Raw genomic sequence first — 22891 nt, forward strand, 5'->3', positions numbered from 1 at the left:
AGAGGCGGGCCTAAGCAAAGGAAAAGTAAAGAAAAGGCTCTTAAGACTAAGATTAACGTGAAATAAATCATTAATGAAATGTTTTAGATACATAATCAACATTGATTTTTAACCTAGTTTATAAGCTTAGTTAATTTAAGAATAATTTAAATGTCCGTTTCTTGTCTTCATTTTTCTGTTGTGTTTGCTTAAAGTGTCTAAAGACTTTCGTCAGAAGTATATGCACACTGATTTGTGCTGGTTGAGCTGGTTGAGCTTTATTTTTGTTTGTGACCAATAGTATTTTTAATCCACAGTTTCCGCCCAGTAACTAGTAGTTTACGTAAAATTTCAGGAATAACTGAAATGCTTGTATTAAAAGACATATCATCATTTAATGTGCTTATAATTTTTTATTCTTTAAATTGTTTTTGCTTTAGTTTCTATTATTTTTATTGATTTTTTTTTGCTCAACCTAAGTTATACTTTAAATTTTATTCCTAGGATGTTAGTCATCTTCAGGCTGAAAACTGGTTAATCCGTTTATGTGTTAGTAGGTATTATTACTCATCAGAGGAAAGGTCAAAATGCTGTTTTAATGATTTCAGCATTTTGTTTAAATATTTCCTTTGCCTATTAATTATGTAGTCTAATTTTATTCTTGTGTCTAGTAGATGCATTTTTCTATGGAGTCGATGGCCTTTTATTTTTCAATTTTGCAGGATCTTGAGTCATATGCAAATAGCTATACTGGACAAGCGAAGATTTTACGTTTAATGTATATTGCAGACCATTGCACTGTTTTGAGGAAGGATGCATTGAAACTTGCCATTGCTCATATAGAGAATACATACAATACACATGCTTACAAAGTTTGCCATGATAAGTTGGCTGAAGCTTTAGGGTGAGTTAGAGCAGATTTATATATATATATATATATATATATATATATATATATATATATATATATATATATATATATATATATATATATATATATATATATATATATATATGCATCGGTATGCATAATCGAAAATTTAATGTGTAAAGTATTGCTTAAAATATTTAAAATTAAAATTGTTCTAAAATACCCAACTTAAAAATGATACTGATAAACATTTCACTTTAAATTTTAGTTTATAAATTAAAAGAAAACTTGTTGGGAGTTTGGTTGTAATTCTACTCAGAAGAAGGAATGTCTGTGTAGTAGAGAGCTCAACTGAGACAGGCACCCGTCTCCGATTGGATGGACTAAAAATAACAAGGCTATTTTAAATCACATTTGTAGTATGTGATGGTTAAGCTCATGGTAAAGCGGTGGAAGTTCAGCGGGAAGAGAATTGGTAAGGCTGTTGAATTTTCAGTTAGGGAGGTGCTACTTCTTTGACCAAACTTCAAACTTGACAATTCTTCTTTTTTTATAATTTCTACACCAAGGCGGAGCGTCGTAGTCATGCCTTGAAGTTCATTTGACTTTTTAAAGTTTAGCGTGAGTTAAGTCACTATTTATGGTTGTCTGATATTTTTGCTGTTAACAATTTAGAAATTTTAGACTTTTAGAAATTTAGAATAATATATAATATTTCAGATAGAGTTTATATTGCCTTATTCAGAACGCAGACATATGCAGCCGGTGATTAATCGATTTGTTGTAGAACTTTGCAAACTTCTTTACATTAGCTCTGTGGACATTTTCCACAGCGTGATCCATATTAATTGCTCTCGTATTAAGTGGGGAAGTCGGCTCAGATCTGGTGTTATGAGCGCCATAACTAGTAAGGTTTATGCCACTTCATAGAAAGATCGTGAAATAAAGCTTCTATGATCTGTCTGCAAATAGATGGGTTAGGAGTAGCTTTATGAGGTGTACGATAAGTAAGAGAAAGGTATTTTCTGTATTTGCAAATGATATCATTCTAATATAGTGAGTCAGTGTGTCACTGCGCACAATGAAGACTTTTGAAGGGGCCAAATTTAAGGGCTGATTTGTTGTTACCTGATTTTGTCGTTTTTAACGAAACATTAATTTGAAATCGACACTTTCGTCTTCATTGTTATAGTACTGGTATCATATTAATAAGTGGCAAAATCTGTCAATAGTTAAACCCTTTAACAAACAGACAGAACCAATAAAACTGCTGATTTTTGTTATTGGGCAGTATTCAAGTCTGGTAACCTGAATAGATCAAGTACATATTTGTATCTCAAATACTATATAACAGTGGTTCCCAGAAGGGTCCAGTTGGACCCCCAGGGGTGCACGGGAAGTTCTACGGGGGTCTAGGTTGGTGTGACAAAAAAATGGGGTTCACAATTAGCAAAAGGGGGTCCACAAAATTTTATCTGGTTTCGATAGTGAATGATTAAAATGTTGGCTTGACCTCACCTATTATTATGGGCACATACTTTTTTTAAATGCTCAGTGACTTTTACTTGTAAAAACTGGCATATTTTATATTCACTACAACATGTCAAGACTTGCAAAGCACTGCCGCTGCCGTAGCCGCCTTCCGCGACGCTTGTTTAGACGTGCAAAGGGACGAACTACGACTTGTGGTGAATGTTCTTGCGATCTTGCATGAACTTGTTTGATTCTTCACCGATATAAATACGAATGCTAAGGATAAACGTTTTTTTCCGAATTTTTGAAAAGAAAAGTAAAGTAAGTCTATGTTTGTGTTTGTCAGTGTCGAAAAAAATAAGTGATCACCTGCCTGTATGCTATAAATTCATACTTTTATTTTGTTATTTAACGATTTATTTTACACGCAAAAAAAAAAAAATGAGATCGGCTCAGTCGTTTTCATAAAACTCTATTATTGATCTTAGCGATTTATTCCTTTTAAGATAAAGAATTAGTTTGCTGACGGTTCTTTGTTTATTTCGTTGGAACAATTCATTTATTAATTTCATTGCTCCTTTTCTTTTCAAATAGCCATATCCTGTTAAGTAAGAACGCCATAAAATTACTCAATCAATGTTTTTTGAATGTATAGGTAGGTTTTTGATACGAAACCTGGCTGAATCCAAGAAGAAATGTCCAAAATACAGTGTTGATTATTTGAAATTTGGTTTCCTACCATCAGTAGCAGACAAGCGGTTGCCCGTATGCCTTTTATGCAACAAAGTTTTGAGCAATGACCCAATGAAACCATCGAAGAAGTGCACAGTATGTTTGCTTTAACCTCTGAAAGAAACGATGATGGCTTGCGAGAATCTTATAATATCTCGTTACTTATAGCGAAATCTGGAAAACCGCACATCATCGGAGAACAGTTAATTTTACTCGCAGATGAATAGGTTTTAAAAACTGTTCGGCACAGATCTCCATTCGACATACTCAAAAGAATTCCTTTGAGTAACAACACTGTACAAAGATGTATTAATGAAATTGAGCTCTGACGTTGAAAGTTTCTTATGTAATTATCTGTGAACAACTCATTTTCCTATTCAACTGGAATTGTCAACCTTACCCTCTCATAGAATTCTTGGAGATAGAACCTATAATGGTGCTTAGTTGATTGCCGCCATGGATTCATGATGAAATCGATTTTGGAAGAGGAATATCATTTGTGATGAAGTCCCTGCTGGAGACGACACAAGCGGCTAGGTGCAATGTCTTTGACAACGGCTGAGTTAGATGGAATAGACAAAGTAACCATGGCGTTTCGTATTAATAAACAAGGCCCTACCATAAGCTTTAATAATAAGTGATACCGATATGTGCAGCCCGCTCAGGATTGATGAAATTGCTCGTTGCCACGTCTACTTCAGCCTGCATTAAGGTTGTAGAAGAAAAATAAATGGGGAAACTGATAGAAAAAATGAGTGCTCTGACTTATTTCTAAAACATTTACAAATAGCATCCTATGTCCGGTTTTCAAGAACAAGTGGTTTAACTTGAGAATTTAGTCTAGTTGCAACTGCTTCAAGGGTTTATTAGTTGTGCTATCAATGAATTTAAAACCTTAAATCTTGTGGAGTCTATTTTTCATCGTTTTTCATTATCAAATTCTCCTGATGTAATAATAATATCTGCAGTGTTAATAATTCCAGGTACTTCTTTTCTTTTTGCCCCGCAAAACTAGCTGCCAAATTTCGCTGATAAAATATTTCCAATCTTCAGATTTTTTTCCTTCCATTTTGCTTACATGTAATACTGTGCTTACAGTGTCTGAGCGGAGTTGGTTACGCTTACCTTCTACATTCTCAGGGAAGCTCTTAAATCCCGAGCCAATTGCTTTCGTTGTGTTGTTGTTTGGGGTTTGACGCGTTCGACCAATAGGACATATGCGTTAGCACCACTCGATTTTTCCATACATTCTGTGATCTCTAGCTTGCTTGGGTATCACTTCAGTCAATATTCACAAGACTTGATCATGTATCACTTATCTTGCTATTGGTAGGGGGTTATTCACTTGCAGCAATTGCTTGCGTCGAAAAACGGGGATATATATATATATATATATATATATATATATATATATATATATATATATATATATATATATATATATATATATATATATATATATATATATATATATGTATATATTTATATATATATATATATATATATGTATATATATATATATATATATATATATATATATATATATATATATATATATATATATATATATATATATATATATATATATATATATATATATATATATATATATATATATATATACATCAAAAGTATAATAAATTATACCATTTTACTTTATAACCTGTTTCATGTATCAAGGAATAAAAATATAAACAGATAGAATACAGATAATATAAACATGCAAAATAATAAATAAGATAACTCTAAAGTAAAAAAAATAGGGGATGACAAAAAAGATACTTAAAAATCTTATAGGGAATAACCTAAACAAATAGTCTTAGCAAATCTACTTAATAGGTTTGTGCTTAATCTTCTAGCCCAAGGAGTTGAGGAGTGATGTCCCAGAACATAACGAATTGTAAATGCCTTAAATGTCTTCTCACAGAAATTCCTTAGTATTTCCCTCACTTTTATATATTTTGTACAGTTGAAAGCGATGTGAAATATGTTTTCGTACACTCTAGACTCCACATGTATATCACAGTTGGGGTATTGGACCATTTTCCATTAAAATAGACTTGATTTGAGTTGCGCATGGCCCCATCTAAGAGAGAAAAGGCGAGTTGAAAGGGCACGAGATGTAAGGGACATTTCTTTTAAAGGCTGCTTATAATCATACAAATCTAGGAGCTGGGTAGGAGAAGAATGTAGCCAAGCTTCTTCTTTATTCGAAATTTTTAAACTGATTGAAGACAGTAATTGAGGACCAGTAATAGGGGTGTGAGTCATCAGACCCTGTTGGGAGGCTTGCTTTGCAACCTGGTCTGCTTGTTCATTTCCTGTTATACCACAGTGTGCTGGAACCCATATAAATAGAACTGATGTACCCTTTCTTGCTAGTTGTGTAACCAAACTTTCAATCTCAATTGCAACACTTCTTCCTTAATGTTGCTGGTGAGAAAGGTAACCCAGAGCTGACAGTGAATCAATGCAGACAACATACTTCTGATGTTTGGTGTGTGTCTGAAATGATATGGCTTGAAGAGAAAACTTGGTTGCCATAAGTTCTGTAGAGCAAATTGTCAGGCTAGGGGGTAAACGGTAGAAAAGAGACAGGGTCTGTGATGGCATAACTACTGCACAACTGCATTTTTTCCATCTTCGAACCATCTGTTTAGGCCTTGGTGTAATCCTGATATTCCGCTAACATTCTTAGAAAGATAATTTTCATCAATACACGTTCAGATCTCACCTGAACATGAAGGTGGAGCTACAATGCTTCAATTTAGAGTGGAATAACAAGTTAATTCCCAAAGCTGATAAAAATTGTTTCATCTAAAGAGAAAAAAATCCACGCCAGGCCGGAAGTTTCCTCTTGCACTAAATGACTGGCTCAGATATTACAGTTGCATTCAGAAGTCGTACAGTGGTACACTAATGCTCATGCTCTGTTGAGTTGTGAAGTCGTCAGCATTTTTTTCAATTTGAAGTACATTATTTGTTGTCATTTCTTGTGCAACCCCGTGAATGGAGATTTCCATAGCTCAAAACCTGTTTATTACAGAAAATGCTTAATATAAGGAAATAGTCCGCTAAAAAGTGTTAAATAGTCCTCTAAAAACTCACTGACGAGAACTGTCTAAGATCATAATTGAGACATCTTCAAGTGACTTCTTTCTATGGATTGTGTTTTATTTTTTTTACTATGCAGTGTAATCATTTACGTTGTTTAACGAGAGGCTCCTGCCTCCCAGACTAATCTATAAACAGTAAACATGATTTGAGATTTGTTACAAATATATTTTGTTTTATTTTATTGGTTGATCTTAAAGGGGTGAAAGGCCAGACGCGGATACACCTGTTTTCAACTCAGTTTGGTATGACACACAAAGCAAAAAAGCTGCCTTAAAACTCGAGAAGTTAGATTCAGATTTGAAAAATCACAAAGCCAACTCAATCAAAGAATCTATTCGACGAGGTCAAGAAGATTTGGCCGAACATCATTTGGACTGTGGAAATTATCATGATGCATTAAAAGCGTTTTCTCGGGCACGTGACTATTGTATCTCAAGCAAACATATTGTGGATATGTGTCTCAATGTTATCAAGGTAGGAGTCTTTTCCTCTTCTTAAGTTGAAATCAGGTTTGAAGCATGACAAATTTTGAAGACCGGTCATCTAGTTGGTCTGTTTTATTAGGCGCGCGCGCTCTTATCGAAAATAAAGCCTCCGAAAATGCATTTTTTACGGACATCTTCATACTATTCGTTAGACATCCTTCAGATTAATTTGGAGGAATATCCCCCCCCATCATACATTAATCTGGAAGTATAACTGGACTAAGCGTGTAAAATTAGAACTTAGGATATATCTGGACTAAGCGTATGTTCCTGGGGTAAATTCCAATCTATTACAGAAATATTTTCGGTGTGAAATAAAAGACTACATCTATAACTGCACATAGAAGGTAAGGGTGGGATTATCTGGCTGGAGCACTGTTTTTCCAGTAGCTGTATTTCATCTCAATCACTGAATTTCCTCCCTTTAAGAATCACCTTTAAAAGTGTAGATGTTACGACATTAAATGAAAATCCTTTTTCGGTATTTCAAGCCTAAACTTTGTAATCCAGTTTTTGAAATTCGAATGACATTTCCAGATTTTGGCCTTTCGTTATGGCATCTTCCAGAAAAAACCTGAAGGGAGTATTTTTTTTTCAGGGGTTATTTTTATCTTCGAAACACTTGTGTTAAAATTAATTTTCAGAATGGAACTGGAGGGTAACATCTCTCCATATATTCAGGAGAATCCTTAATAAAACATTAAAAACGGGCAAAAATAGTATGTTCTCTTGAAAGAAAAGAGCGAAGGTAAAACTTAAAACAAATATAACTTGTAAAAATATATGTTCGGGGATAATTTGATCGAATCTGTGGTTGATGAATATTGGGAGAGTTCTCATTCTAGTGGAAATCTATACTTTCTGGTGCCCTTTTTGATCAACATACGAGATCATACTATTCAGTGTTTTGAGTTATGCCATTTAGCGCTGAGAAACAACTTTTTTTGGACTAAAAATGGTCTAAATACTATCGAGCAGTAGTTCTCTACTAAAGCTAGCTAAACTCCAGAATAATAATAATAATATAATTATACAAGCATACAGTTTCAGAGGACATACTGCTTTGTAACATCAGATATATTTTCAGCAAAAAAGATGAACAAATATGTAGCATTGATCCCCACGAAGGCTGTGTGGCCTCTAAAGGAAAGCTGATGGTCTCTGTGGTGTAGCTTTTGTTCCTAAAAATATACCTAGTGTATAACAAGTGGAGCGTTATTATGAACTATTTTTCAAGAACATTTTTTTTTGAGAGAGAAGGATTTATTCATTAAACAGATAATAAACAAAAAGGTTACTACCTCCCCTAAAAAGCAACACTTTTCCAAGGGGGAGATAGAGATAACAAAACACATTAAATAAAAGAACATAGGCCACCGACACCACTAATGCCACCACACTCAACTATAAATATGAAAAAAAACGTAATTACTTTACTTTTCCTCTGGGAACTACATATCGTCATATGTGGGGCACATTAAGGGCTTTACAGTTGCACACCAGCTATTACGGGAGGATCATTGGGTATTTTTTGGAAGGCACCAGGTGCCTAAAAAGTACTTCTCAGGCTGGTTTTGCTACCTTTCCACATGAGGCACTTCACATAAATATCGAGTAGGGATTCAACCGTCTGATGTCAGTAGAGAATTCAGAGAAGAGATGATAGGAGTATCATCCGTGTATTATTTTTAAGTGAATCCCCATATTAGATCAGCCAGGCCAGTAAAGCAGTGGTGCCCATGGTCATTTTTTAAACTTTTTATTGATAAGCTTGTTAAAGAGTGGTGTTATATCATATTTGGAAAATTTCTACTTCATCATTCAATTTTGTCTATGATATACCTGGAAACCAAAATTTTCTCAGGTTTTTCTTTTGATTGTTATACAAATATTAAGATTTTTGTTGCCACATTGCTGGTGCCCTTTGTTGCCACGTTTGGATCTGGAACACCCAATTATTTTAACACCCAATTTATCTGAACCTAATCGCTGAGCAATGCAACAATCAGTAGGGCGGTATAGTCGTTATGTTCAGTCGGGCTATTGGACAAATATAGGCTAGTGGGACTATGTTAACATTAAGTAATAGGTGATATTCTTAAATCAGAAGAAGATGACGATTCTATTGGTATGTCAATAGTTAACTAAAGGGACGATTATAAAAGAATATGATACAAATGAAAAAAAAATCAAAAAAGTTGAAAATAACCAAAATGAATGAAATTTAAATAAAGTTCAAGTCTCAAGGACATTAAAATGAAAGGTGTTTTTGCCCTCCAGCTCCGTCTTAGAACTCCGGCTCATTCATGCCTCAAAGGTGAGATTTTCTGCAATTTTTCTTTTGGTTTTTACGAAATTATGAAGGTTACAAGCCTAGTATAAAATTTCGCCATTTTTGTCACACTGAAACATACACTAATTCGGTAAATTTGACATTTTGACAAAACCATTTCAAAAAATTCAAGTATAGAGAATCTGTTGATTCCCAGTGTGCTAGTCATATGGTATCTCCTGTTTATGCAATATTTGCTGAATCCATTTTTATCATTATTATTATTATTATTATCATCAAGGGATAGAGCAAATAAAGGTTAATACCCCAAGGTTAGTAGTTATTTTTTTTTATAAGTGCCATTACGACACTGTAAATTTGTAATGTCTGGGATATTTTTATCATGGTATTCGAATTAAAAAATTGAATTTAATTTTTGTTCTTTACACAGTAAAAACTAAGTAACAGAAGTGACATTCTCGAAATCAGAAGATCGAGAAAAGTAAACCAAAATTTAAAATACTGGTAATCAGCAGTGTCATATATGGGGTTGGGAGGAAGAACAGCCCTGTCCCCCACCGAGCTGGTAATAAAAACTGGGCGGGTAAAATAGTGGCGCAAAGCCCCTCTATTTTGCTGGTTCAGTTTCTTTTTTTATTAGGAAAATAGCTCGATTGAAATAAAAAACAGAGAGTCAATGTAGAAGAAGATCGGTCTCTATCGGTAAAAAATAAATGAAGTTGCTTAAACAGCAATAGAATTCAAATCAGTCGATACAGATGACCGGCCAGTTGATAAAATCCCCCCCCCCCAAAAAAAAATGGGCTATGGATCGATCTGCTGGTAATAGTGAGTCTTGATTCGTGTTAAATCACTATTATTAAAAATACTGCTAACACCAGCTTAAAAAAGCATGGAATGATTACAGAAGCTGGAGTATAGTCTAGATGAAGGTTGTCTTCTATAATGGCTCCGGTTTCCAAAAATTTTTGAAAACCCATGCTTAAGCTGTGTCTTAATATTCCTAAAAACTTGAGCCCGTTAAGGGCTAATTGATATACAAGCAGTGAGACCTGGCCAGCAAAAGAATCTGCTTGTGGAATAAGAAAAAATTGCAATTCAAGGGCTCAGATCTTTCAACACCATTAAACACAAGACAGTCACATTTATCTTTCTTGAAAAATAAACCTGTATTTCAAGAAGAAAAGACCACTAACTGGACAGAACGCAAAAGAACAACTCGAGAACGGCTATTTATTCGCATGTCATCTACATAGGCTAATTACGACAAGTCAGAAAAACCTGTTAAACAGGGGCTTTGATTCCCAGACAGTACATTGACAATACAGGTATTCAAGATCTGACCCCGCTATGTACAGCAGTATGTCCAAAAAATTCCCACTGCCCGAATCAAGCCACAAATAAAAATGTGGAAATTATGGGTTAACGACAGTATGTTGAAATTTACTTCCTTCCCGTGAAGTAAAATACACTTTTTCCGATGTGTCTTCCAATTCTGGGAGTATCCCTTCAGTTCCTTGGTAATGGCCTTTAATAACATGGTCGTGTCCCTTAAAAACCTCTCAGGCCTCCCCTCGAACCATCATCTTGCACTTAGGGAACATAAATGGTCACATGTAGCTGATAAGAGTCAATGTGGTGAGCGCTCATCAATACTGTTGCATTTTTGGCTAAATGATCAGGTGTCAATATTTATGGGTGTCCTGGCGCGTCGTCAGGATGCAAAATCCATGAGTTGCTGCTCCAGACTCGGGCGGACATGAATTTGCACTTTCATCTTCTTTAGAATGTCAACGTAGATTATTCTGTGAACTAGTTATTACTAAGGGGGGGGGGCAATCTCCTGACCTTTGATGTAATTGGTACAAGAAAAGTGATAGGATTGTCTTTGTGTAGTGGTCTGCGTTTTTTCGATATTTTTGTTCTCCCCTTGCTAATTTTTCCCTTGGTGCTTCGTTTCTTTAATCAGGATCGTATCAGTTAAAGTTGACCTACCTTTGCCTTTTCTTTTCTTTTGCTTTCAGCTTCTATCGGATAGTTATGTTATATTAATAAACATGGTCGTAAAGATTTTCTTGGCTCGTTACAGTTTTTAATAAAATTTAATCGTAAGCAAGGGATCTCATTTTGGAAGCTTAGATCTTGAACTGTTTTATTAAATTTTACACCGCCTGTACGAAAAGGTAAAACTCGATTTGTCTGTTTAACACAAGAAATAAACCAGCAACAGTAACAAAGATTCACATTTTCAAGAAGAGAAAGAAGAAGAGGAGAGAGGAACTGGTTAACTGGAGAAAAAAAGTAACTGGAAACTGGGATGACAATCGCCACAAAACTTCCAAAACGTAAGAATAGTCCGGTAGTCTAAGCTAAAAGAACCATCTTTTTTTTCTCATTCTTTACAAATAAGAAAATAAATTTGTTTCTAGGGTGTGCTAAGACATGTTCTAAAATGTTTATTGGTTTATGGTGAATAATTTGTAATAACGTAGATTTGATTGGAAAGTTAACATTCAGTCATCAGATAACACTCAAAATAACAATCCATTATTGCAGGATTTAAAGTTTCCATTATCTTATAGAGAATTAAAAGGTAATGCTACGTAAATTACCAAGATTCCTGGACGCTGTTGGTCTAGTTTACTGATGAACATCTTGAAGGGTAGGGTTGAATCTATATACGTGTAGGTATCTGTAACCACCTACTCTATTTAAGATACAAGTTCAAATATTAGTATTTTGAAATCACGCACGGTTCACTGACTTTGAACTTCTTTTAAAAGCTATAATTCCTCAATTTTCTTGGTTTGGGATTAACCAATTAGTGGTAAACCACTAACTTACAATCAGAGCAAGGGACCGTCGTTCCCCGCTGTTAAACTAATTGCTGTATCATCTTCAAACAATATTTGTATTCGTATTCATTATATGAAATTGCTATCGTAACACTCTAAAATGAACGCTAAATTACGCTACTTTTACAATCACAAAATGGTCAGTAGTTAGATACACTTGGAAATATGGGGCAACTTTCAATTTACTTGTCAAATGCACTTATGAAATATGGTATAAAGGATTTTGCGAATCTTTTCGTACGACATTTGACTGGTTCTAGTTTGTTGTAATTCCTAATATGTCTGCTAATTGATACGGATAGTGGAAGTATGGATCGGTGCTTTTCCTTTGTTAATAGTGATTTCCCAAATTTCATTGTTAGCTCATGTCTTCGATCGAATAAGGTGGGCATAATATTGGCAGTTCATCACTTGAAGGCAAGCAACTCGGAAGATCAATTCTGTTTAGGTGTGCCAAATGAATATTAGCCCCTCTACCCCCTCAATGGGAAGATTGTAAAAACGGATATACTTTGAAATTTTGGGTATTTCTAGTGGGAAGAAAAATGAGAAGCTTTAGTATCGGTAAGATAGAGGGCAAGTAAAGATCACATTTAAGGACTTGTGAAACCGAGATAATCCATTGAAGCGCACAAAGCTAGACAGATATGTATTTATCTGTTTTCAGAAAAGTTTTCAGAAAAATTTAGTGATAACCCTCATCAAATTATTAGAAAGTACTGAATATAATTTTTGTAATTTAAATCTTTATCGTCATTCTATGTTTCAGGTTAGCATTTACTTGAAAAACTGGACTCACGTGCTAACGTATTTTACCAAAGCTGAAGCACATTCACCGCCAGTAGAATCCTTGGTAAGAGGCCAGAAATACTGGCCATTTTGTATTTTAATATCTATTACTTTTAATTTCGTATTTCGTTTGATTTAAAATATTCTAGGACTTTTAATGTGTATCCAATCGGCTTTTTGGATGATTGTTAAGAAAATCATTCACTCTAGATTTTTCTCTGTAAAAACATCCTCAGTCCTTTTTTTTGCAGCGCTAAAATTGTATTATATGCGTACGAACAAGAAAATTGTTTATTCGTACCTAAGAGCTAATGTTTTAAGGCGGATTGAATACGCAGACACGTGCACACACTAATTAGGGGAGGGTACTTAGCGCCCACCCTCCTGGAGTATTAATTTTTTTTACAATTTACCCCATGCCTCCCACATCATTAGTTCGTTTTTGTATTGCTATATCCAAATATATGGGTTTCATTTAAGACTGACAATAAACTTCAGAAATAACTTTTGAGGTAAAAATAAGGTGTAATTTATTAAGGGTAATCACCTTTCTATGAGTAACTTCTTCTATAGATGTTATATATAGAAGTCGATTGTTTTTTTTTTCTTACTTCTCTTTTTATAAAATAGATATTTGGAATCATTAAGTTTCCTACAATCTTTTTCCCTCGGATTCGAGAGTTAAGATTTAGGAAGCTTTCGTAAAACCTGGGTGACGAAATATTGCTGCAATCAAATAGTACTGACAAAATAAAAAAATATAATTAATATAACTTTCTTTTTTAAATAAATTTTTTTTTTTTTTTATTTTATATATATATATATATAAACAGTTCTTAAAATACGCTCATGCCAACTTTTCGGATTTGCAGGTATTTATGTTCGTTTTTCTGTTTTTGATTTTCAGTCTGCTTCCTTCTTCCCTGAAAATTAGACTGAATAATTTTATCAAAACCTATTCATTCTTAAATTGGATGGTGGATACTCTGCGATACCCATAATTGTTTATCTAGTACCTTCCCAAATTATTACCATTTCCTTTCCGACAAGCTATAATATAGGCAAACATCTAAAATTCCCCCTTTTAATTTATCTATTAAATTAATTTCCATTGCTCGGCTAAACCATAATTTACCAATAAATTATTATCATAAAGTTCACTAAACTTGGAACTAAATTATCTGAGAGCATTATTCTGAAGTACGTAGTATCACCATTTTTGTAGGGTTTGGGTAAGGGAGGGTTGTCGGGAAGGGTTAGGGTTTTATGATGATTTCTATGTTTTCAAAATGAGATGTTTTGTTCATATAATTTTATTTTTTTGCAGACAAAACTTGAGTGTGCATCAGCATTAGCTGAGATGGCTCTACAACGATACAAGCAAGCAGCACTCCACTTTTTACGAGTAAGCAATTCTCTACTTCTAGTTGATGTTTGCTCTTAAAAATACCTTCCATCCACCTTGTTAAGCATATGGTGGACATGGTACTGATGAATAAAGAGTATGATAAAAACTAGTGGCATCTCTCTGAAAAGCTGTGTACAATAACACGCAGTCATTTACTTTTTTTGTGCATCTGTGTTTTATTTTTAGAACACCTCTATTTGCACTAAAAATGAAGAACCAGTCCCATTGCTGGCTGAAAAAAAATCTTTTGTATATTGGGGTTGGGTGTCTGCCTTTGCGTAGTGAGTAAATAATAGTATGTCTATTTTTTCTCTCTTTCTTCTTTGTCATGCATTTCTTTGATTGATATTTCATTTACTTCGTTATTTATTTCTTTACTTGTTTTGTCTGTGCAAAACGAGTTTGTCTCTCTGCCAGATATTTGTATATTTAGTATATTATGTAGATATGATCGAAAAATAAATGAACCTTAACCTTTACCCCTCGGCTGTTGTCTTCTTAACTGTGGTGTTTTTGCCTGTTTACCATTATTATTGCCCAATCATGCTAGGGTATCCTCTCACTCTAATACATGTTTGTTGTCACGTCAGTTAATGAAAGATTTCTTCTTCTCACTTTTCCTTTTTTGGTTCATTGGTTACAACTCTTTTCTAAGCGTACAATTTTGGATTTTTTGCTTTCGATTCTGTTTTGTTGGAATCATTGCTAAAGTAGTTAGTGATTTCGCATAAGTCTTTCTCATGTTTCCTATGATTTTTTATCTTTTTGTTAATATTTGCCCAGTTAATTTCTTTTCTGTTGAAATGTCCTCTTCTATTACACAACGACTATAGCATTAAATCGTGGTATAATTATAACATATACGTTAGCTAACGTCACACGATTTATAACGCTAACTAGCGTCTTCCTATGCATAACCCTAAGTAGTGTTATACAATGTAAAATAGTCGATAACGCAATCTCCACTAAAAAGTTAAATAGTAAAGCTATAAGCGTCATTTTTTATAGGGTCGGGGGGGGGGGGTTAGTTTTTTCAAAATTGCCAAAAAATGTATTTGTAATATATCGTGGGAAATAAAAAAAGATCTAAGCAAGAAATTTCTTCATAGGCGCTGGGCTATACATTAATTGTCAGTCAACACATGATTTCAATTAATATCAGTATTGTTTGTTTCTTTTTTTCTATTCGTTCTTTCTATAATTCAAAAATAAGAGTATTTTTTCAGTTGTTGCCGTCTAGAAGCAATTATTTGGGACTTTTCTATTCAGAACTAAAAGAAGGACACCAATTATTGATGTCCCTCTTTTTTTTAGTATTTCAAGTTGCAAGTTCGTGTGATGATGGGTGAACGAGGAATTAGTCTGTCATCTGAAACCTGTCTTATTACTAAAATCACCCACGGTTAAATGTTTAAATCTAAAAAGATTGAAAATTCAATTACTATTCTAGACTCAAACTTTAGTGGAGCTCTGCGACTGGAGTCGTCCACAACACATTGCTAGGGTAGCTAAACGCTCTGTAAAGAAAAAAAAAGGTGGAATCTGAATAATCTACAGAATTCATAAATATTATATGAGTCAAGTAGAATTATATATGAGTGAATAAAAATTATACGAGTCAAGTAGGAATTTTATATGAGTGAATAAAAATTATATGAATGAAGTAGGAATTATCTTGCACCTTAAACCTGTCATTTACTAATTTTCCCAACGGTTAATTTTTTTGTATCTAGAATAATTGAAAGTTCAATTAATACTCTAGACTCTAACATTATTGGAGCTCTGCGGCTGGAGTCGTCCACAACACATTGCTAGGGTAGCCAAACGCTCTGTAAAAAAAAAAGGAGGAATCTGAATCTACAGAATTCATAAATATTATATGAGTAAATTAGAATTACATATGAGTGAATATTGTATGAGTGAATAAAAATTATACAAGTGAAATAGGAATTATGAATGAGTGAATATGACATGATTGAATAAATGTTATGCGAGTGAAGTAGAATTATATAGGAGTGAATAAAAATTATATGAGTGAAGTAGGAATTATCTTGGACCTTAAACCTTTCATTTACTAATATGCCCAACGGTTATTTTTTGTATCTAAAATGATTGAAAATTCAACTACTATTAATGGCTGAAACGTTGGTGGAGTTGTGTGGTTGGAATCATCCACAACACACTTGTAGAATAGTTGAATGCTCTGAAAAAAACTTAAATCTAGTGAAACCAAAAATATATACTTTTTATTTTAGTATCTAACCTAGTTCAAAATGACGAACCCCAGTTCTCTATAGAAAAATGAGAACTTGGTGTCCATAACCGTGATTCATGCTTTTTTATTGGATAATTAACTGGCTTTGGAAGTAATATAAGCAAACCAGTCTAACATTTTGGAATTATAATAAGTATTTTAAGGTACGCTTTGTTGGAAATATCAGAATAACTGGACACTATTGCATTCTGTTTACTAAATTAAAATATTTAGATTGAAGTAATTTTTAAGACCGGAAGAGCTTCAACTTCAGTAGAATTTGTTCTATAAAAACAACTGAGTAAAACGAACATCGAAAGGTAAATAAAGCCATATTCAATGCTTAATATTCCCCCCTTGTTTTAATATTTACCTCTATCTAATTCTATTTTAGGACATATGGTATTAGAATAATCATGTTAAGCATCATACAATTTAATTTTATCCATTTCATCCAGTGTAATTAATAAGTTTAGTTTTATCCATTAAAGGCTACGAGCCTGAGAAAATTTGCTTCATTTTCTAAAAAAGGAGAAAACACCCCCTAAAAGTCATAGAATCTTAACCAAAATTACACCATCAGATTTAGCGTATCAGAAAACCCTATTGTACAGATTTCTAGCTCCTATTGCAAAAATGCTGAATTTTGTATTTTTTGCTAAAAGAATGGTCATGGCTGCGTGTTTATTTGTTTGTTGTTTTTTTCCCCAGGGGTGATCGTATCGACCCAATGGTCCTTAGAATGTTGGGAGACGGCTCATTCGAACGGAAATGAAAAGTTCTTGTGCCCTTTTTCAGTGACCAAAAAGATTGGAGGGCAGCTAGGTGCCCTCCCCCTCCCCCATTTTTCCCCAAAATCGTCCGATCAAAATTTCGAGATAGGCATTTTCTTCATCATACTTGAAAGGCCCAAAAACTATGCCTTTGGATATGACATGACCCCCCCCCCCTCCACACACACACACATCCCCCAGGGGAAAGGTCTTTAAGATTGTCCATTTTTTACGCATTTTGTCCATTTTACGCAAACATTGTCCATTGTTTACGCATAGTGTATGTTATTGGGAAGTAAGTATATATTTTCGGGTGGAGGGGGGACGAATATTTTGCTGGGGGGGTTTTCCAGGTGTGAATTTTCCATAGAGATGGAAGTTTCCATTGGGTGAACTTGTCAGGGGAAATTTGCCAGAATTCCAATACAAAATTCTTCTTGTATATCTTGCTTTCTTTTTTCTGTATTAATTTTAAGCGTGGGGTTTTAAAGGGTAATTCCCCGAGGTAAATTTCCTCCGGAATTGAATTGTCCAGAGGATATTTTCGTGAGGAAGGGGATTTCTCCATGGAGGTGGGGCAAGATTTCCTGGCATTATTTAAAAAACGATCAGAAATTAAATAAAAAAACAAGTTTTTTTTTCAACTGAAAATAAGGAGCAACATTAAAACTTAAAACGAACAGAAATTATTACGTATATGAAGGGGACTGCAACCTCCTCAACACCTCGCTCTTTACGCTAAGGTTTAAGTTTACATTTAATTTGAACAGCGAGTTTTTTAAAAGTACTCAAAAACTTTAGCGTAAAGAGGGAGGTGTTAAGGAGGGGGAAATATCCTTCATATACGTAATAATTTCTGTTCGTTTTAAGTTTTAATGTTGCTCCTTACTTTTAGTTGAAAAAACTTTTCTTTTTATTAAACTTAGCAGCCAAACTCCTCAGTTCTACAGGGATTTCGTCTGACCAACTCTGGCCAATGTGAAATTGCAGAATTGATGGGGTATATCTTCAGTTTGTAGAGCAGGCCAGGGGTAATGAGTGCTTAAACATAATCGAAACGATGCAGGCTTAATTTTGCTTTCACTGCTACATTTGAAAATAAGTGCAATGACCAGTGGCCAACTTTTTTTAGTACCTCACCTAGTTATCTCACGCTAAAAATAATAAATCCAGCTGAGAATATATTCCTGGTAAAAAAGGCGTTAGGCAAGGTGCCGTGTTATCTCCGAGCATATTTAAGTGTGTTTTAGCTTCGTGTCTTTGACGTCTTGAACCGTCAGTTTTTTGCAGTGATAATTTGGGCACTAGTCACGTTGCTTATGCTGATGATGTTCTGCTTCTTAGCAGGACAAAACATATTCAAATCGCCTACTTTGAACTGCTTTCAGCGGGAATATCGACATTAGGCCTTTCAGTTAATGCCGAGTTTTTGTGTTTTGAGAGTCCTCCACCAGCATCACCTCTTTGCTTGGGTTCTTCAACTATACCATGTTCAGCAAATATTAAATGGTTGGGTTTATCTTTTTCCACGTCACTTTCGTCTACTTGCTCCGCTATTACTTCCAGCGTGCTGAAAAGTATGCGGTTTGGTTAAGGAAAAATTTGACCCAATCGTGGTCGGTATAACCGAAAAGGACCCTGCCGTCTTTATTCTAGTTTTCATGCCCCTGCTGTTTTTTACCTTTTTGGTTTTGCTTTCCTCCTTCGCAAGAAGGATACAAAAAAAAATATGCTCAGGATATTTTAAGTATTGTAAATATTTGCTGCGTCTGTCTCGGTGGTATCGGAACCATACAGTCCTTTCTAAGTTTTGTCATTGTTGATGCGCCCTCGCGACTGAAACAATTATCTGCAGATCTATTTGGATCTGCAGATCCAAATGATTGGTGTTTTTGACCCTCTTTGGCCATTTTTTGAATTGAGTTAATTTATGTTGTAGAATCGTATATTTGTGATTTTTTTTCTTGTTTTTTTTTGTGTTAACTCCACAGTTTAATGTATTTTGTGTGTTATAAATAAATTATTATTATTATTTATGCATTTTGCGCTTGCCGTGTTGATTTAATCGTATTCTAAAACCGCGTATTTTTTCTTTTCAAGGCGAACATTGATCATAGCAATTTTCCTGATATAATGACCCCTTCAAACGTAGCCACCTATGGAACTTTATGTGCCCTTGCCACTTTCAACCGAGAAGAACTTCAGAACGAAGTGATCTCTAGCAGGTAATGTCTATTGGTTTGTACTCGATGAAAACTGCATTATCAATGCTGAAATTTTGTTGCCACTAAGGATTTATATCTAGAAGTTTGCTTGATTAAAATACTTAATTATGATGAGCGGAAAATTTGTTGCCAATTCTAAAGCAGCTACCAAGGTGGGTTCCTGTATGGTGTTTCTTCAACTGCTTTCTTTATAATAAAAAAAAATGTTTGCAATAGCTAAATAAAGTCCTTACGTTTTGTCCTTTTGAGGTAATAATCCTTATTACAAAGTTCAACCTTGGAAAATACCTTAAAAAAAAGTATAGATAATTAACTTGGTATCTAAACCAAAATTGTGTTTAATGTTTACCACAGTTGCTAATCTAGACTCTAGGTTCTAGAATAATGTTAAAGAATTCTTGCATAGGAACAATACAAATGTCAGAAGTGTCTAACAAACCCAGAAACTAAAAGTTTATCTTCTTTTTCTTTTTTATTTAGACACCCATTAACTTTATGTATCTTATTAGTACCCTGAGATGGGGGCCATCCTGAGATTGTTCCAGAATGCACAACCCCTTCCCTACACCTCTTTCCCTCAGGAAAATTCTTGAAATTCTTTCATTTTCTACCTCTTCTCTCCTTTGTAAAATATTCTAACACGTATGTACGTAGGTATATCTTTAAGTATGTGTGTACACAGTGAGGAAGAATTCCCCTTCCTAATATATTGGTTCGTAGGCTTCCTTGCCGAAACTTAGGGAACTATTTCTTAGAGGTCTACTTTTGTCTCATTTTCAACCCTGTACATAATTATTCTGTTCCCGCATCCATCCCATGAGTCGGACCTTTGTGCACCTATTCCTAGTAGTGTAGTCGTATTGTTGAATATTTCTCAATTTTCATAATTTTTGTAGATTTTTTTTCACTTATAGTGTGATTTGTATGGCAAAAAAGTGACTAAAGAGCAAACATTATATCCAAGATTTTCAGGGGAGAGGGTTATGGGGGCTAATGGGGTTATTGGTAAAAAAAAAAAATTCTAGAAATAGTTCTTCCACTATCCATAACTATTTCGGAGTTACCCAAATTTCTCCAAAAAAATTGGATTCTCTGTAACGTCCCCAAAATTTACATTCCTGAAAAGATGAATGTAGGCACAAAATACGAATCTTTAGTAACCCAATTTTTTTTTTTCGGAGAGACTTTCAAAATTATGGGATAATGGAAGCATTGCCTAAGAAGACAGGACAATGATTATTTTAGAAACTCGTTAAGTTGTATTGGATCAAGATTAATATTTATGCTCAAACAATTGGTTAAAAAAAAAGTTTAATGTACTAAAAACAAGGCTAAAACTAGTAATCGGTTGGAGTACAAGGGCAGAACAATTGTTCTTCAAGAGCTGGAAAAACAAAAACAAAATACTTATTGAAAAGACAAAGAGAATGAGGTTTCTCATATGCTTTTAATTGTTACAATAAATAAAGAACAAATTTAGGAATCTTGTATGGTATCTACGAAGAGAATAAGTCTTAAAGAAAACTGGCCCCAGGATTTTGCAGGTGTGCAACCCTCAATTTTTTGCGGTTAAGTTTGCTCATTTTGGAGGAGGCAAAGATTATGATATTTATCTTCATTTGAAAACAACCTAAAAAAAAACATCTTTCTAAGTACTTGTATTCTTCTTGAAAGTGTTTCTTAAAGATTTTTTTCATATTGGGTGTCCCAGTAGTCGTACAGAATTTAGGTTTATACAAAAAAAAATTTATACCTATCTATCTATGTTATTAACAGACAGAGCTTCCATCAGATGCACGTTATGTGGGTGATCAGTATGGTGCGTGACTTCTGAAACACCCTGTATTGTCGCCTTTTTTTCACTAGTTTTTCTCAGGGGTAACAAAAAGCCCGTTCAAGACCATTTGGAATAGCGTATAGAACGTTCTAGCTCGCTTCGTTAAAATTCCGTTTTAAGAACTAAAACCTTAGTCTAATGAATAGTTTTCCATGGAATAGCGTATTGTGCTTCGTCCTTTTTTATTATTATTATTATTTATTTAAATTTCCAAGATGACAGTGATTAAGAGTTAGAAAAGTTACTAGTTAATGTAATCTCCTTTTTTCAGTTCATTTAAATTATTTTTGGAACAAGAACCTGCACTCCGCGAAGTAGCTACCAATTTTTTTAAATCGAAGTATGACACAGCTTTGAAAATACTAGAAGATATTAAGGTAGGAAGTGTTTTAGTTAGTTTAGTACATTTCAAACTGAAAGTGCGCTTTTTCTGTAACATAAATTTTTGAAAATTTAGTTATTTTTAAAAAAAATAGTAAGTTCACCTGATTTTAAAGCTAAACTTTTTCCACCTTTCTTTTCTGTATTTTGAATTCTTAATCATTGTTCAGCTATGTATTTTTGCGTTCAGTTATACTTTGTTGTCCAAATGCTTGCAGTAGAGCCAATTGGGGACATGGGGTGGGGGTATTATTCGCTCCCTATCATTTTCTTCCATGTCTTGGATTTTGAAAAATGTCTTTTTTTTAATCTCTTTTTTTTTTAAATCGAAAGGAGATAGAATTTCCCCCATCCCGATTTTGAGAAATAGAATCTCCCTCCCCCCTGAGGTTTCCCTTTGCTCCTAGTTCTCTCGTTCCAAAAGTGAATCATCTAATGTTACGAATCATTCTTGTTTAATACAAAAAGAAAAACAAATTTTCCCACCCCAAATTTTGAAAAATAGAATCTTCTCTTCTCTAGGGTTTCCCTTTGCTTCTATTCTCTGGTTCCAAAAGCGTTATCATGTAATGTTACGTGTCATTTTTGTTCATAATCTCTGTTGAGTCGGTTTACATCCTGTAGTTGGGACTGAAACTGAGTAACGCTAACCCATATGAACCGATATGAAGGGACGGAAGCTGAACAAATTGTGGTTCCCGAAGAGCGTATTCGTATAAAAACGCGGAAATCTATATGGGCTGCCGATCCTGAATTAAAGAATTATAAAAATAAGGCAAAACTTTGGCTTCGAATTTGGGTTGGTTCTGGTAGACCTACAACGGGGGCTGTTGCGGATATAAAGCAGAAAACAAAGAATGATTATAAAAAGTACCTTAAATCTATTCGTTATAAGGGTATGGAATATCCAGCCTCTAAAAAGGATTGGTCTAAATTGATCAATTCTGAGAAGCTGGATAAAAGTGATCTTTATAATAGTGATTCGATTTCTAGTTCAACTTGGTATGTTTACTATTCGGGAATTTTTCCAAAATTGATTTCTTCGTGCAGTCACATTATTCTCGGTTACTTTCTAAAATTCTTCCGCCTTCGTTTCATCAAGGCCATATTTTTCCAGTAACAATAACTGCTGTTGAAAATGCAATTAAGCAACTTAAATCTTCATCCATTGTTATTGATGGCATTAGTGCAAATAATATATATCCAAAGTGTGTTGTTCTTTTATTTCATTTGCAGTTGTTGTTCCAAATGTGTTTAACATCTTTACTGGTTCCGGATAGCTTTCTTTGTAGAACTGTCACCTCAATTCTAAAGCGGGGAAAACTCCCTTCTCAATGTAGGAGTAACCACTACGTGTAACTTGAGTAAAATCCTTGAATATATCTTAATTCCTCATTTAAATGAAAATATAAATTTCGG

At 34.1% G+C, this 22891-nt stretch overlaps 1 protein-coding gene across 1 annotated transcript in view; it reads left to right on the forward strand.

The window, feature by feature from the left end:
• Positions 1 to 22891, forward strand: part of LOC136033863 (COP9 signalosome complex subunit 1-like) — a 57211-nt gene that overhangs the window by 18779 nt on the left and 15541 nt on the right. The window contains exons 4-9 of the mRNA XM_065714832.1: positions 702 to 883; positions 6370 to 6646; positions 12575 to 12658; positions 13922 to 13999; positions 19130 to 19254; positions 21363 to 21468. Of these exons, the coding sequence (XP_065570904.1) occupies positions 702 to 883; positions 6370 to 6646; positions 12575 to 12658; positions 13922 to 13999; positions 19130 to 19254; positions 21363 to 21468 (852 nt within the window). The remainder of the gene's footprint in view (positions 1 to 701; positions 884 to 6369; positions 6647 to 12574; positions 12659 to 13921; positions 14000 to 19129; positions 19255 to 21362; positions 21469 to 22891) is intronic.

This window comes from Artemia franciscana, chromosome 12, assembly GCF_032884065.1.
Source record: "Artemia franciscana chromosome 12, ASM3288406v1, whole genome shotgun sequence".
Lineage (NCBI taxonomy): Eukaryota > Metazoa > Arthropoda > Branchiopoda > Anostraca > Artemiidae > Artemia > Artemia franciscana.